The sequence below is a fragment of the Budorcas taxicolor genome, chromosome 13 (assembly GCF_023091745.1).
Source record: "Budorcas taxicolor isolate Tak-1 chromosome 13, Takin1.1, whole genome shotgun sequence".
Classification (NCBI taxonomy): Eukaryota; Metazoa; Chordata; class Mammalia; order Artiodactyla; family Bovidae; genus Budorcas; species Budorcas taxicolor.
The window spans coordinates 65,792,751-65,809,516 of NC_068922.1; the positions used below are offsets into that span (position 1 = coordinate 65,792,751).

Below are 16,766 nucleotides of genomic sequence, written 5' to 3' on the forward strand. Positions count from 1 at the left end.
CATCACTTCCTCCAGTCTCAGACCTCTGGTCCCAATCTCACTCTGCACTGATGCGGGGTACATATCCATGTACACTCAGGCAGGCACGTGCCCCCCCCCCCCCCCCAACACACGCACAGTGCCTGCAGGCTCCAGGCCCTCAGCCCCAACATAGGTTATTCTCTACTTTCTCCCAACAAGTCTTAGCCTAGGGCACTACACACAATAGAATTCCTCTCACCAACCTATGTCCCACACTAGACCCGTCATTAGCAACCACAAGCTCATGCTCCTCTCAGACTGTGAAAAGAACAGTCTTTTCACAGGGTTGGACCAACCAGGTTTGGAATTCTGGCTGTGTGAGCTGGAGCCTCCATTTACCCAACTGTACCCAATGGGAACTGGAAGTGAATTAGATGCTTCCTCTGGGCCTTCTGGGCTGACATCTAAAACTGGCTGTCCTTCCAACCTCCCAGGTGACGCTAGTGGTAAAGAACCCATTTGCCAACGCAGGAGACATAGACGACACGGGTTCGATCACTGGATAGAGAAGATCCCCTGGAGAAGGAAATGGCCACCCATTCCAGGATTCTTGCCTGGAGAATCCCATGCACAGAGAAGCCTGGCAGGCTATAGTCCATAGGGTCGCAAAGAATCGGACATGACTGAAGTGACAGCATGCACACACAAACTCTCGCATGTAGAACCTCCAGGGAGGTGGGGAGGGCTTGCTTCATGGAGTCCACACAGTGTGGAATGTGACCCACACCTTCCTGTCCTCCCTGGAGCAGCTACTGATTTATTAACATCTTAAAGCTAAGGGGATCCACCCTCCTGTCTTCTCCCAGCTCTATCAAGAATGAAGACTTCAGGGCTTTCTTAATGGCTCAGTGGTAAAGAATCTGCCTGCTAATGCAGAAGACACGGGTTCGATTCCTGGTCCAGGAGACTCCCATACGGCCCAGAGTAACTAGGGCCATGCGCCACAACCACTGCGCCTGTGCCTTAGAGTCTGTGCTCTGTAACAAGAGAAGCCACCGCAGTGAGAAGCCCTCGCACCACAGCTAGAGAATTGCTGTGGTGCATGGGCTTACTCCTCGCAACCAGATAAAGCCTGCACAGCAACAAAGACCCGGCACAGCCACACCCGCAAAGAATGAAGACCTAGACATCCTCTCTGCTCACTGATTACCAATAACTGTAATTCCCTAAAAGGTGCAGGATTTCACTGCTTGCAAAATGTTTTCTTGTCTATTCACACTTCCTTGATCCCTGTAAACAGTCCTCTGAGGCTGCCCAGGCAGGTTTCATCATCTTCATTATACAGATGAAACCCAAAAGAGAGCTCAGAGAGGCCACGTGACTCACTCATGGCCACACAGTAAATGACAGTCAGGTCGCAAAGCCAGTCTTTGGGTTCCAACTCTCAGATTCTTCAGTCCACACTGGGTGGTTCCCAGCATGTCCTAATGGTACACAGGCAACAATTAGTGGTGATGGGGAAATGGAAGACCTCAGACCACCAGGATTTTGAAGGTCAAACAGTCAATCTGTCTGCTTCTTTGAATCCTGGACCCTTAAAAGTCAATAACCTTCAAGGTAGAGAACATAGATACCAAGAGGAAAAGGAGAGGATGGGATGAATTGGGAGATTGGAATGGACATATATAAACTATTGATACTATGTAAAAATAGACGAGTAATGAGAACCTTCCCATTATAGCACAGGGAACCCTACTCAGTGTCCTGTGGTGACCTAAATGGGAGGGAAAAAAAGAGGGAATATATGTATACACATAGCTGATTCACTTTGCTGTACAGTAGAAACTAACACAACCTTGTAAAGCAACTATACCTCAATGTCTTGTTTACATTTTTTTTAAAGTTAATAACCTTGACACTTCCTTGGCTGGAAGGGACCCTGAGGTCAGGCAATTTCAGCTACAGCCTTCACATAAACCTCTTCCTAAATCCTCCTCAAGTAATCACAAACACTACATTTTGTTCAGTTTACAAGCTGTTTTCCACAAGCCCTATGTCTTTATCCAACGGGCGAATACCTCCAGCATTCAATAACTCTGAATAACTCAAGTGACAGCAAGCTCACTGCCTTCTCTGTAGCAGCTCCTCACTGGGAGAGAACTGCCAGGTTTCCACCTTCCCCCTGGGGCCCCAGAGCAAGCCGCAGGCCACAGGAGATCTGCCATCATCATCCGCAAGGCCCTCCCCAGGCGACAGGTCCCAGTGCCTTCCATCAACTGGGAGGTGAGCTCGAGAAAGGCCCCTCGGGGCTCCCAGGGACTCAAGCCAGGCAGCACCAGGCCTGCCGCGGACATGCTGGGGACCTGCAGTCTCTCCTGGTAACTCAGTTCCTGCATCTTGGAAGCAAAGTGGCCCAGAGGGGCAGGAATCACGTCAAGAGTACAAGGTACTCTGACTCCAAGCCTGGCTGCCTGGAGAACTGGCTCTGGGACCTGGAGCAAGTCCCCTCCCTGTTGTGGCTGCAGTTTACCCATCTCCAGAATGAACAAAACAACTCCTCCTGGAACTTCCCAGCCGGTTCAGTAGTTAAGGCTCTGCACTTTCACTGCAGGAAATGCGGCTTTGATCCCTGGGTCCCGGAACTAAGATCTTGCATGCCGCACGGCGTGCCCCCCAAAACAAAACCAAACAAAGAACTCAACTCCTGTGATAGCCTCTACATTTACGGCCCACATCCACAGTCTCTAGGTTTTCACCTCGCTTCTGTGAGGCTGGCAGCTGGAGAGAAGATCAGGGACTGATTCACATGGACACAGCATTAACCTGTCCTGCTCACCTCTCCCATCCAATCTCCTCCCTCTCTCCAGGCTCAGAACTGTTCCCTGAATTCCACAAGTTTCTTCCTACTTCGCTTAGCCTGGAAGGGTCTCACTCCAGCTCCTTACTCAGCTGGCTCCCTCTCATCCTGGCCTCCCTAAGCCGCCCAGTCCCCCCCTCGTGTCCCTCCCCACCCTTGTGACGATCCCTAGTGTGATGCAGTGTGTGATGCAGTGTGTGACTACTGTCTAATTCCAGTCTCCTCCACTAGGACCAACAGCTCCATGAAAACAGACACTTCATCCTCAGATCTGTGTTAGTGCCTGGTACCCAGCAGGCATTAAGTAACTAGTTGGTGAATGAATGAATGAGGGGCCAGGACTGCTTCGGGTGGGGAGGAAGCTCTATTCCTTCCCCACGGAGTCTGCCAGAGAACATGGTAAGCGCCCACGGAAATGTGTCATGTACCACTTGAGAATAACAGTGGTGGAAATTACCCTCCTCTGAGGCTCGCTCCACTCAGGGTGGAGCTCTCAGGGTGTTTGCGCACATAACTCATTGAACCCTTAAGGTTGGAAGATGTTTGATGTCTCTTTTTACAACAGGGAGACTGAGGTCCAGAGACATTAAGGGGCTTGCCCAAGATCACACAACCAGGAAGGCACACTCTTCAGATATAACAGTGGTCTGAGGCCTGCATGTGAAGCCAGAAACACTGAATGAATGAGGGAAACTGAGGCTGAGCCCTGACCCAGGCAGTGGGTGGTCCCCAGCCAGGTCCTGGCCCCTGTGAGGCCTCAGGTTCAATCTCCAGCCTTCTGGAACTGTTTCCCATCCTAACAATCATGGGTGGCTGGGCAGGACTCCAGAGCTCTGCCGGGTAATTTCCTCGGATGAACAGGAGCTGGTGGGGGTGGATGAGGGAGACCACGAAGTCAAGTTCTACGGCCCATCTTCCCTTGCCAGGGGAGCAATGGAGGCCAGGAGGCAGGATTGAGGAGCTCAAGGCAGGTCAGGCACCACCTGGGCAGGGCCAGGCCTTCTCTGGCTGATCTCCCTCCTCTCTCCTAATACCCTCCTCACAGCTGGCTTGTGAAGACTGCAGGAGCTGACTGAGCCCCCGATTGTCCACACTGAATGGGGGCTTTGGGAAGGCTTACCCTCCCAATTAACAGATGAGAAAACTAAGGCCTGGTCTGAGGAAAGGTTAGAGGCTAAAAGGGTAGGTTATTCTGATTCAGACAGACTCTGTCCTTCTATTGTACAAGCAGTTACTAAACACATGTGGGGTAGCAGATTCTGGGGGAGATGGAGAAGGAGAGACACAGTTAAGCAAGACCTCACAGACTCTAAAGACAGAGAAACCCTTTTGGCCCAAAGAGCTACAGTGCAAGGGTAAGTATTGCCAGGCAGACAGAAATCAGCAGAGTGCCATGAACTCGGAGGCTCTTGGCCAGGGGTGCTCCGGGTGTTGTGCTAGGATACCAACTGATAAGAGCAGGTAACATTTCAGCCTCTTCCAAACCGTGCCCAGCCCGTGGCGGGAGAACCCAGGAAGCCGGCAATCTCCCAGACCAACACCGACATACGAGGGCTGGGCGGAAGCTCAAGTTGCCTCAGTGGGCAGACAGAACTCGGCCTGCATCCAGTAGGTCCTCATGTGCACCGAAAGGGTGACGGTCAAGCCTGCTTTCCTGGGAAGCTCTCAGGTCCCCTACATGCCCAGAGAAAAAGCCTCTTTCAGATGCCAGCTTCCCTCTTCTTATTGGAAAGGAGATGGGCACTGCTGGGGGTCACCGATAGGACTGCTGTGTATACAGCACCTATCCAAAACTGGGCAGAAGACAATACCCTGGGATTTAGGGAGGTGTGAACCGGTTCTCCCAGGACACCATCCTCGCAGGCTGCAGGACCGTTAGACAGGGCGGAAGTCGGACTCTAGCCAAGGGGATGTTCCCAGATGTCATGCTTTCAAATGCGGACCCGCCCTAAAAGGCAGGCAGGGACAGGCCCGAGCCAGGAAAGCCCTGGGTGAAGACTCAGGCTAGTGTTCAGGCCTCTCTTTAGCCGGAGATGGCCACAGGTCTCCCCGGCAAACGGCACACCAGTGCCTGTCCCAGAAAGGAGGGCCACCCAGTGGCCTGGGGGTAGGGGCTCTGAGCCGCGATTTCCGAGGTCCAGCCCCTCACGGAGCACCCACCCCCATCCCAGGCACCTTATCTAAGCATCCTCCAAAGCACTCAAGACCCTCTTCCTAAATCAAAGCCCATCGGCAGTCTCCTCCAGGTTCCTCCCTTAGGAGAAGGTTTCCCAGATACAATGGGAAGCGGGATGCGAGGGAGCCCCTGAGGGTTTAGGCCCCTTGCCCGGCTCGAGCGGTGGGACAGCGGGCCGGCTGGTGCCTCGGGCCGGTGGGGCGGACACCCGCGCCTCCCTGCGGCCTCCCCTTCCCCCACCGGGACCCCCGCCCCGACCCCGCACCTTGAGATAGTCGTTCTCCGAGCGCAGCTCCTCCAGCTCTCGCACGAAGCCGCCGGGACCGCAGTCCAGCATCTCCTCGGTGAGGTCGGAGAAGGCGAGCGAGGCACTGAGGGGCAGGCGGCTGCTGCCCACCGACGACGCGGCCACCGACGGCTCCTCGGGGGAGGCGGGGGGCCGCGGAGGCTGCTGTGCCGGCTGCGCCGGCTGGGGCGGCTGTCCGGTGCGGGCCCCCCCGGGGCCCCCGGCAGCGGACTCGGCGTCGCTGCTCAGCGCCAGCTCCAGGCCCAGCAGGCGCGCCTCCTCCGACGCGCAGTCCGACACCTCCGAGCTGCTGTCGGTAAGGCTGGGCGGCGGTGGCGGCGGTCGCGGCCCGGTCCCCGGGCGCGGACGGCCCTTGGCGCGGACACCGGTGCGGACCCCGGCCACTCGCGTCCCTGCGCCCCGCGCCCCGGGCGCCACCGCACGCCCCTTCTTGTCCGGCCTCGCCGAGGACGCGGCGCTGCAAGCGGCCGCGGCGCCCGGGCCTGGGCCGCGGCGGCCCTTGGCCAGAGACCAGCCGGCCACGTCCTTGGGCCGGGCCGGCGACGGCGCGCGGTGGCTCTTCTTCCTCTCCGGGGCGGGAGCAGGCGGGGGGCCGCAGCCCCGAGCCGGGGGCTCCCCCGCCGGCACCTCCATCGCGGTTTGCCTTGGCCTCAAGGAGCGGCGCGCATGGCCCGGGCCCGCCCGGCCTCCGCGCCCGGGGGGAGGCTCCTGGCGCCGCTCCGGCCGCTGGGGTCGCGGCTCCTCCCGGCCCACCTCAGCCCCCGGGCTGCGCTCCGGCCCCGACCCCCGCCGCACGGTCTCTCCGCTGCTCTGGGCTCGGAGAGAGCGGCCCGATCGCCTCCAGGCACCCCGGCTCCGGCTCCGGCTCCGCCCGGCGCCCGCCCCCTCGGCCTCGCCGCGCCCCCGGAGCGTGCCCGGGCCCCGGCTGCCTGCGCGCCGATCGCTCTCTCGAGCTCCCAGTCCGGCTGCGGCCCGGGCCCCGGCTCCGCCCGGCGCGGCCCGCCCCCCGCGCAGCCCCGCCAGCTCCCCGCCCCGCCGCCTCGGCTCGGGGACGCGCGGCTCCGCGAACAAAAGGCGGACGCGGCGGGAGCGGCAGGGAGGGACACAGGCAGCGAGCGAGGGAGGGATCTGCGAGGCAACAGCGACCCCCTCGAGGGTCAGGCCGGCCGAGGCTGCCGAGGCCCCGGCTCCCTCCGCCTCCGTTCCGCCGCCGTCCCCTCCCCTGCTGGCCTGGGCGACGCCCCCGGCAGAGGCGCCTTCGCTCCCCTCATCCGCGCAGAGGTCGCGCGAGCCGCGAGACGGGGGACTCCCAGGCAGAGGCCGGGCGGACCTCAGATCGCGTGAGCCAGCATCCATATACACGCCGAGCACCTCGCCCCTCGCGGCTGTGCGGAGCGTGCGCGAACTCCGCCCCCCTGAACCTAGCAGAGCGAGACAGTTCATCCCAATGTACAGATGCGTAAACTGAAGCCTGGGGAAGACCGGCGATCCCGGCCCACGGTTACTGGCAGAGCCGGGATGGACGCCAGACCTCGCGCCTCCAAGGGCGTGCTCCGGATGTCCAGGCTTGGCTTCCCTCTCATAGTCGTGGGGAGCGTCTGGCCCTCGGTGCCTGCCCAGCTATGCACGCCTTGACCGGCTGTGACTCCAGGCACGCTCGCTGCTTCCCTGAACCCGGTCTCACGCTCTGCCCGGCTAAAATCGAGGCGACCCGTTCTGAGAAGTCAGACCTGCGGTTGCTTTGGGAGTAGGTTTTGGCTCCCGCGTAGGCTAGTCCGAGCTGGACCTGGTTGCCCTGATCCTCACAAGTCCCTGACGAGCAACTCCATATGACCCTGGAGCCCCGACTCTGATGGGTGTCGTTTCTTCCCTTCCAGAACTGTGCTCCCGTGTTGTTGATGTTCCCATGTGGCTGTCACACCTTCCCCGCCCCCTCTCCTCGCTGCTACCCGCCATCGCCGCCTGGCCCCTGCTGGGCAGTCATCGGAAGTCCTTTGGCTGCCCAGCGGGGTGGCGATCACCCTCAGGGTGGCAGCCCCTTGCGACGGTGGGGGGCAGGGCTGTGTTTACCCCTCTGCAGCCCCTTCCTCCTCCCTCTGTTCCTCTTACTTTCGTTTCCTCCTCTTAACCCTTTCCCCCTTCCTTTTCCATTTCCCTCCTCTTCCTCCTCCCCCCAGTCCTGTTGCCTCACTCCGCCTTGACACACAGCTGGCCCCAGGTCCACTTTGTTTCTGTCCCTCCTACCCCACAGCGGTGAATACACTCCTGGGGTATGCCCTCTCCTTGTGAGGCAAGGCTTCATTCCCATCTAGGGGTGTCTAGGTGTGTGAGTGCCCCCTCCATCCTCAAACCCTTTCTCCAGGTGCCTCCACCAGCCAGGTAAGGAGCAGGGCCCCTTGACAGGTCCTCTGCAAACACTTCTTCAGGGGCATTTCCATCCCCTCCTGGCAAAAGCACCAGCTCCCCTGCCCGCACTGACTGTCCACTCACCCAGTCCACAGAGGGCCACAGTGGTGGACTTGTCAGTGGCGAATTCCAGACCTCATGGAGCACGCAGTCAAGGGAGGAGATGAGCCACAAAAGAGTCATCACCCACAGGATGGCATGACATTCCACCAAGGCAAGGACCAAGGTAGACCCTCCTCTGCTTCTCCGGCCTCGGAAGACCCCATGTGATATAGTGGATGACAGGGTCCTTCTAGCTCTGATGACCCCATTTCTTGTAGACTGGTTCTGGTCTGGCACAGAGAGATGCTGTGTGGCTCTTAGAAACTCCATACCCTCTCTGAGCTTCAATTTCTCCATCTATGCAGAATGTGGGCTTGGAGATGCTGGATGATGTGAACCGTGGCAGGGGGATACGTGCTAGAGCAGGCTGCTCAGCCACTCCTGACACACTCATCAACCACTAGACCATCAGGGAAGTCCCCCAGCAGCTGCCTGGATCTCCCCATGTGGGCCTGGGCGAGAGTCCTGGCTCTACCACATACCCTGTCTGGGTCCCAACACTCATAGCTAAGCAGGGGGCTAATGGCCCTTCCTGTTCTGAGGGTCTTCAGATGTGGGAGCCCTGAATCCACATTGCAGCCCCAGAAGAGCCTGGGGAACAGCAATCCCTGGTAGGGCTGGGGTGGCGAGGGCTGGGTAGGGTCAAGGTGTGGGCTCTGGACTCGGTTCAGAGGAGGGAAACAGCAGAAGGAGCAAGATTTGCCAGGGGCCCAGACTTGGCTCCATGGAGGTGGGGAGACCACCCGGGGCTTCCCGACCCCTGAGCACTCATGCCAGGCTCAGTGCCCAACACTTCAGCAGAGGATCCCGGAAAGGTTAGGAACTTCTTGGGACTGACTGTATTTTTTGAAGATAGGTTCAGGGATGTATCAGTTCAGTTCAGTTCAGTTGCTCAGTCATCTCCGACTCTTTGCGACCCCATGAATGGCAGCATGCCAGGCCTCCCTGTCCATCACCAACTCCCGGAGTTCACCCAAACTCATGTCCATCGAGTTGGTGATGCCATCCAGCCATCTCATCCTCTGTCGTCCCCTTCTCCTCCTGCCCCCAATCCCTCCCAGCATCAGAGTCTTTTCCAATGAGTCAACTCTTCGCATGAGGTGGCCAAAGTACTGGAGTTTCAGCTTTAGCATCAGTCCTTCCAAAGAAATCCCAGGGCTGATCTCCTTCAGAATGGACTGGTTAGATCTCCTTGCAGTCCAAGGGACTCTCAAGAGTCTTCTCCAACACCACAGTTCAAAAGCATCAATTCTTCGGCGCTCAGCTTTCTTCACAGTCCAACTTTCACATCTATACATGACCATTGGAAAAACCATAGCCTTGACTAGACGGACCTTTGTTGGCAAAGTAATGTCTCTGCTTTTGAATATGCTATCTAGTTTGGTCATAACTTTCCTCCCAAGGAGTAAGCGTCTTTTAATTTCATGGCTGCAATCACCATCTGCAGTGATTTTGGAGCCCCCCAAAAAAGTCTGCCACTGTTTCCACTGTTTCCCCATCTAATTCCCATGAAGTGATGGGACCAGATGTCATGATCTTTGTTTTCTGAATGTTGAGCTTTAAGCCAACCTTTTCACTCTCCTCTTTCACTTTCATCAAGAGGCTTTTTTTTTTTTTTTTTTTTTAATCAAGAGGCTTTTTAGTTCCTCTTCACTTTCTGCCATAAGGGTGGTGTCATCTGCATATCTGAGGTTATTGATATTTCTCCCAGTAATCTTGATTCTAGCTTGTGCTTCTTCCAGCCCAGCATTTCTCATGATATACTCTGCATATAAGTTAATTAAGCAGGGTGACAATATACAGCCTTGACGTACGTATGAACGTGAAAGTGAAAGTGAAGTAGCTCAGTCGTGTCCGACTCTTTGCCACCCCCCATGGACTGTAGCCTACCAGGCTCCTCCCTCCATGGGATTCTCCAGGCAAGAGTACTGGAGTGGGTTGCCATGCTTATCCCAATTATTCTTTTTTTAAAAAAATATTTATTGATTTATTTGGCTGCTTGAGGGCTTAGTTGCGGCATGTGCGATTTTCACTGTGTCATGCGGGATCTTTCGCTGCAGCACACAGACACTCTAGTGGTGAGGGGCAGGGCTCAAGGCTTCTTAGTTCCCCGACCAGGGCTAGAACCCTCGTCCTCTGCATTGCAAGGTGGGTTCTCAACCACTAGACCATAAGGGAAGTCCCCCAATTATTCTTTTTTACAGTGTGGCACTGGCCCTCTTCCAACTGAGTGACGAGGTTTGTATTCCTTCACCTCGAACCTGAGCAGCTTTTGTGACTGCCTCAACCAACAGAGAATGGCAGAAGTGACAGTGTGACTTCCAAAGCTAGGTCCTAAAAGGCAATATGACTGACAACTCAATCTCTCTGTGTCTCTGAGTCTCTCTCTCTCAATCCACTTTCCCCTGGATCCCAGCCACCATGTTGGGAGGAAGCGAGGCCTCATGGGAGAGGCCACATGAAAGTGTTCCAGTCAACAACTCCAGCTCTGGTCCCCATCAAGCCCTGGACATGTAAGAGAAGGAATTTTCAGATGATACAGCCTCCAGCCTTGGAGCTGCACCAGCTGATGCTAAGCAGAGCAGAAATGAGCTGTCCCAAACTGCAAAATAAATATTGTTGTTCTGAGACACTAATTTTGGGGGTAGTTTGTTACGCAGCAATGAATAACTGGAATGCTTGTTCAAGGTCATATAACTTGGAAGTGGCAGGGCTGGGGTAGATCTGACCCCAGGGCCATCAGGCTTTAGACCCTGTTGTGCTGCATTGTTGGGTAGTGTTCAGCTCAGGTGCACACTTTATAAAGTTCTACTCTAGAAGTCATGAAGCATTAAATGATTGTAAGAAATAAATCAGATTGTAAGAAATGAAGATGCTGATCACCCAGTGGGAAAACAGTTTATGTTCTCCCATTCAAGCAGCTGAATTGACCAACATGATGGAAACTGAATAGAGACTAAATCCTGGAAGGCTCCCAAGAAGAGGTGATCTTTTAAAAACTGAAATTTTTATTCCTTTTTTAAATGTGCTTTTATTTTTTGGCCACACCATGCAGCATATGGGATCTTAGTTCCCCAATGAGGGATGAAATTCATGCCCCAGCACACCCCCCATAATAATAATAATAAGCTACAAAGACTTATTGTACAACACATGGAATATAGCTGCTATTTTACAATAACTATAGATGGAGTATAACCTTTAAAAATTGTGAAGTCTTAACCACCAGGACACCAGGGAAGTCCCAAAGTTTTTGTCCCTTATACAAACCACTGGCTAAAGAAGAGTTAGAGGAATTAGTAGGGGAGCCTGCTTTAAATAGAGTAGTCAGGTCAGCCTCTCTTTGGAGGTGACATTTAAAGTGAGTTATTCAGAGAGCCAGAATAAGAGAATTCCAGGCAGAGAGAACCCACTTGATAGATGTTCAAGACAGTGAGAAGGGCCATGTGACCAGCACTAGACGGGTGATGGACAGAGCTGGAGTGGACAGAGGGAGTCGCAGCAGCTCTCGCAGGCCTTTATTCTTGATGCAGTGACCAGCCACTGTGGACTTCGGAGTAAGCCAGGGTGAGATGTAATCTGTGTTTTAAATAGATCACTCTAGCTGATGGCAAGAAGATGCTAGAAGATGGGGCATGGAGCTGTTGGACCAGCCTGAGAGGTAACGGTGGCTGGGATGAGGGTGGAGGCAGTAGAGAGGGAAGAAGAGGGATGCTCCTGAGATCGCTTCTGGGAACTTTGAAGACTCGGACACCCATGGATGGAGGTGAGGCATCAGAGAAATGAAGTTCAACTCCCAGGTTTTTGGCTTTCGTTACAGTACGAGTGGTGGTGTGGTTTAACAAGACAGGGAAAACAGCTTAGAGGTGATTGTGGGTAGAGAGACCAGGTTTAGGGATGGAAATTCAGAGTTCTTTCTGGGCCCAACTGAAAGTTCTTTGAAATGTTTTTGGAGACTTTCAAGGCATATATGCAACAGATCAATGAGTGTGGGGCCCAGGGTAGCATGTGGTCCAGAGTCATGAAAGATTATTAACGTTTAGATAATATTTAAATCCATGAGACCAGATAGGGTCACATACAGAGAGGGTCTATAGAGAGAAGAAAAACTGCCCTAGAACCAGGAAGTTAGGAATCCCTGCTTCTATCACAGATATAGAGAACAAACTAGGGGTTACCAGTGGGGAGAAGGAAGGGGCTTAAGAGGTCCAAACTGTTTTGTAGAAAATAAGCTACAAGTGGAGTTCTCTTGTGGCCTAGTGGTTAGGATTCCAGGTTTTCACTGCTGTAACCTGAGGTTCAGTTCCTGGTTGGGGAACTGGGATTCTGCAAGCCATGTGGCACGCACCTCCCAAAATAATAATAATAATAAAGCAACAAGGGCTTATTGTACAACACAGGGAATATAGCTACTGTTTTATAATAACCATAAATGGAGTGTAACCTTTAAAAATTGTGAGTCACTATCACGTATACCTGTAACTTATATAATGCCGTACAAGTATACTTCAATTTAACATAAAAAGTAAAATTTAAAAATGAAAAAAAATTGGTAGTTGTTCCCTCCAAGCGTGGATGAGATTGGGAGAAGACAGGATGAAAGGGGCCTTCAACAACTGCTTCTAGAATGTCTATCATTAATTGTTCGAATCTTATTAAATAAAGCTATCTCCATATATCATTTCTTTAATAAAGTAGAAAATTAAAAAGGAATCCCTGGTTCTAAAAAGCGGGTAGGAGAGGAGACACCAGCCACGAAAGACAGCAGGGGAGCTGCCACTGAAGGAGTAAATGCAAGAGAGGGAGAGTCACTCTGTCAAATAGCAGAGGGGCTGGAGGAAGATGGGAGCAGAAAAGTGTGTCCCCCCGCCCCCAGTCTAGAGAGACAAGACCAGGGGTGGTCAAGACAGATGTCAAAGGCCAGGGATTGAACAGTGACCAGGAGGTAGAGGTGGAATGTAGGGAGACGAGGATGGAGCCGTCGTGGTCACGTGAGAGGCAGGGGCAAGCGAGAGATGGATGAGGCAGAGAAAAGTGGAGAGTGAGAAATCTAGGGGGACCCCAGGGACTGGCTTCGGAAGGGAACAGAGGCTGTTCCTTCATTGTCCCGGAAGGCAGGCAGAAGAGATGGGTGAGATGCAGGTGGGTCTATCGGAAGGGTGAGGGAGGGACTGATGGCTTCCATTTTCTCAAAGAGGAACAAAGTCACCAGCTGAGAGTGAGGAGCCAAAGGAGTGCCAATTGTGCGCGAGGGGGGCAAAGATGGTCCATTACAGGGACCAGAGCACGGAGATCAGAGCTCCCGGGATGCCGAGGGGGTACATCATGCACCCACCCACAGCTCAGAGTGAAGCCAGTCAGCCCAGCGAGCCACCCAGTGTATCCTCTCCCTTTTCTCCTAATGTCTTAGGGTTTATTTTGCTTAGCGGAAACTGTGCCACACATTTCATTTTATATCTGCTTTTTTCACTTTACAGAGTAGCAGAAGCATTTTCCTGTGCATTTATGAACTCTTGGCAAACATCGCTTTTAATTCTTAGAAATAATGCACAGAGTGGATGTTCCATGGGTTGCTTAACCTTTTTCCCTTGTACAGGACATTGAAATTGTTTCCTGGTGATGACTGTTGCCGTGCTAAAAGAGGCGGCGTGTGGTCTGGTGGAGAAAGCAGAAGGCAGGCTGCAAGGCAGAGCTGGGATGTTCAACCCTTGGTATCTAGAATCTGATCGTGGAAGCTTTTCAGAAGCCAATTACATGCGATTTGGGCTTCCAGGTGGCTCAGATGGTAAAGAATCGGCCTGCAATGTGGGAGACCCAGGTTCCATCCCTGGGTCAGGAAGATTCCCCAGAGAAGGGAATGGCTACCCACTCCAGTATTCTTGCCTGGATAATTCCACAGACAGAGGAGCCTGGTGGGCTACAGTCCACGGGATCACAAAGAGTCAGACACAACTGAACACACTTCGTGGCAATTATTTTTCTTGCCAGGTCACATTTTAGACTTAAGGACAAAGAATGGGACAGCAAGGCACACCTCACTGGCCTCCCAAAGTGCCCAAAGGTTCAGGAATCGAGTGTGGAGGGAAAAGATTTGGGAGTGGGGCCGTGAGAGCAGGAGGGCCAGACATGTGACCTCCAGGCTGTTAACAGTTCAAACACGTACTGCAACAGCCTTGTTTGAGATGGCAACAGGGCCCATCACTTGAATGTTTTCCCCATAATATTAATACAAGTCCTTTCAGTATCCTATCTTCCTGGTTGGGGCACTGCCCCAGGAGACCTGGCCATGGAGAAAGGATCTGGAGACCCAAGTCCTTTCCACCAAGGCCAGCAGGAAGGGGTTTTTACAGCTGCCCCTCCCCCCGCTCCCATCCCACATTTCCTGGATCCTGCAGAAAAGGGGCTACTTCCAGAACTGACCCTGTTCACCTGGAGGTCTGCGTGAAACAGTTGTAGCTCTGTACCCTGGTCCCCCAGCGGGCAGCTGGCCCGTCCAAGGGTGTGAGCCACTCAAAGAGTGGGCTCACCCACCCCAAACAGGCTGGGGGACCCTTGCTGGGCATATTTTTTCATGACTTCCTGCCCTGTGTGGAGGTCACTTGGTCTGGCACTGGCTGAAACCCCTTCCAACTTTGAGGTTCTGTGTTTCAACAGCAGCATTCACTGAAGTCCCACTATGAGCCTGGGACAGAGAACTACCTGAACTGAGAGCATGCCTACTGTGTGCCAGATACTGGGCTTCCTGTCCTTCCATGTCATGACAGGCCAGTAAGAATCACCTCCCCCATGTGAGAGAAGGGAAACAGGACCAGAGCAGGGTGGCCTCTCCTCACCCACCGAGCCCCAGGTTTCCCCGGAAGCACAGGGAGGTGGATGTGGCCCCACGGCTCGACCCTTTCCTGTAACATTTGTGCCCCTTAAGGGAAGTGCCTTCCATGATGGGCTTCAGGCACCACGTGGCGCTCAGTAGCTGTGGGTGAGAGGCTCCAGGAAGAGCCCAGGAGTTCAGTAAATCCCACCTCTTTGGGCTGGTAGGGGCAGAGCAGGGACCCGAGGTGAGAAGCTCTTGTTTGTGGGATTTGAGTTTCTGGTGGATTATAATCACAGCCAGGTCCTTCCGGCTGAAACCGGAGCAGGCTCGGGGCCAGGGCATGCCACCCTCTGGGCAGGTATAAGAGCCAGGAGAGGAGGGCTGGAGCCTGGCTGGGGCAGAAGGGACAGCTGTCTGCCAGAGAACCAGGATACAGAGCTAAAACTGCTTCGTACAGACCTCCAGGTGGACAGGGTCGGTTCCGGAAGCGGCCCCTTCTCTGTGGGATCCCAGAGATGTACTAGGGAAGCCATCAGGCTGGACAAGCTGGAAGAGGTCACCAGAGGTCGAGACTTGGCAAAGTGAGTACATTCCTGCCCTTCCATGCCCCACTGAGCTATCTACCCCTGCATGTGACCAAGTGACTGTCCCCAAGGTGCTTGGGTGGAGACTGAGTGGCCACTTGTCAGTGATTTGAGCCCTAAATCTCCCAAAGAGGCAGTGTCGGGGGATGCTCTTAAGCACTGCCACTTATCCAGCACCCACGGTGGTGCAGACGGTAGAGAACCTGCCTGCAATGCAGGAGACCCAGGCTTGATCCCTGGGCTGGGAAGATCCCCTGGAGAAGGGAATGGCAACCCACTCCAGGATTCTTGCCCGGAGAATCCCATGGACAGAGGAGCCTGGCGGGCTACAGTCCATGGGGTCGCAAAGAGTCAGACATGACTGAGCGACTAACACTTTCACTTTTTCACCAAACACCAGGCACTGTGTGTCATCTCACTGAACTCAGAACAGGAGGATGGAGACCTGGTTCAGCCTCCTAGTTCTTCAGGCATTGTTCAGTCGCTCAGTCGTGTCAGCTCTCTGCAGCCCCATGGACTGCAGCATGCCTGTCCTTCCCTATCTCTCGGAGTTTGCTCAAACTCATGTCCATTGTGTCCGTGATACCATCCAACCATCTCATCCTCTGTCGCCCCCTTCTCCTGCCCTCTATCTTTCCCAGCATCAGGGTCTTTTCCAATGAGTCGTCCCTTCAGGCATTACCTTCATTTATTTTCACAACAGCCCTATCAGGTAAACAGGTATTAGTATTTTACAGACAAGGAGACAGAACAGAGATGTTAAGTAACTTGCCCAAGGTCACACAGGATTTAGAGTCCCTGACTCCAGAGTCCGTGCTCTTTTTACTGTGTTATATTATCCTGTGGCTGTGGTTAGCTCCTTCTTCAACTTTCTGAGTGGCAGTTTCTTTATCTGTAATTTAAGGACGTAAAACATGATGATCAGAAAGCTATTACCTTGAGATTCCTGAAAGATATCCAGACGTTGGTCAGCCTTAAGCTCTGGGAAGCCTCGTTGGAAACAGTTGGAAAAGCATGTGTGAACACCCTTTGATCCATTATTCAACTTTTGAAATTTATCATAAAAAATATAATCAGATTTATGAACAAGAAAGTTTATTATAATTTTGCTTATAATCACAGAAAATTATAAGCAAACAGAATGTCAAACATTTGAGAAATGATGTACGTCCTGTGATGAAAAAATATGCAGCCATTAAAAATTACATGTTCATGGGATTTTCGTGGTGGTCTAGTGGCTAAGACCCCACACTCCCTACATAGGGCGGGCGTGGCCCATGTTCAATCCCTGGTCAGGGAACTAGAGCCCACATGAAATAAACAAAAAAAGATCCCGTGTGCTGAAACTAAGACCCAGCACAGCCAAATTAAATAAATACATTAAAAAACAATCACATGTTCAAAGGGTACTGAATGTAACTGGAAACTTTTCTTTTGTTAAGCTTGACAAAACACCTTATAAAGCAACACACTGTATGATCTATTTATAAATGTAAAAGATGAAAAAATAAACCTGTAGGGGCTGAGAGTTTATTTCTAAGAGGTAGAATTATGAATATTTT

General features: G+C 53.3%; 2 protein-coding genes across 2 annotated transcripts in view; both read right to left on the bottom strand.

Annotated features, from left to right (window-relative positions):
• The window catches only part of SOGA1 (suppressor of glucose, autophagy associated 1), a 66,545-nt gene extending 60,611 nt beyond the window's left edge, over positions 1-5,934 (bottom strand). The window contains exon 1 of the mRNA XM_052651157.1: positions 5,260-5,934. Within this exon, the coding sequence (XP_052507117.1) occupies positions 5,260-5,934 (675 nt within the window). The remainder of the gene's footprint in view (positions 1-5,259) is intronic.
• Positions 5,935-16,019: 10,085 nt separating this feature from the next.
• The window catches only part of SAMHD1 (SAM and HD domain containing deoxynucleoside triphosphate triphosphohydrolase 1), a 66,478-nt gene continuing 65,731 nt past the window's right edge, over positions 16,020-16,766 (bottom strand). Inside the window, exon 16 of the mRNA XM_052650778.1 lies at positions 16,020-16,096. Within this exon, the coding sequence (XP_052506738.1) occupies positions 16,040-16,096 (57 nt within the window). The 3' untranslated portion in view covers positions 16,020-16,039. The remainder of the gene's footprint in view (positions 16,097-16,766) is intronic.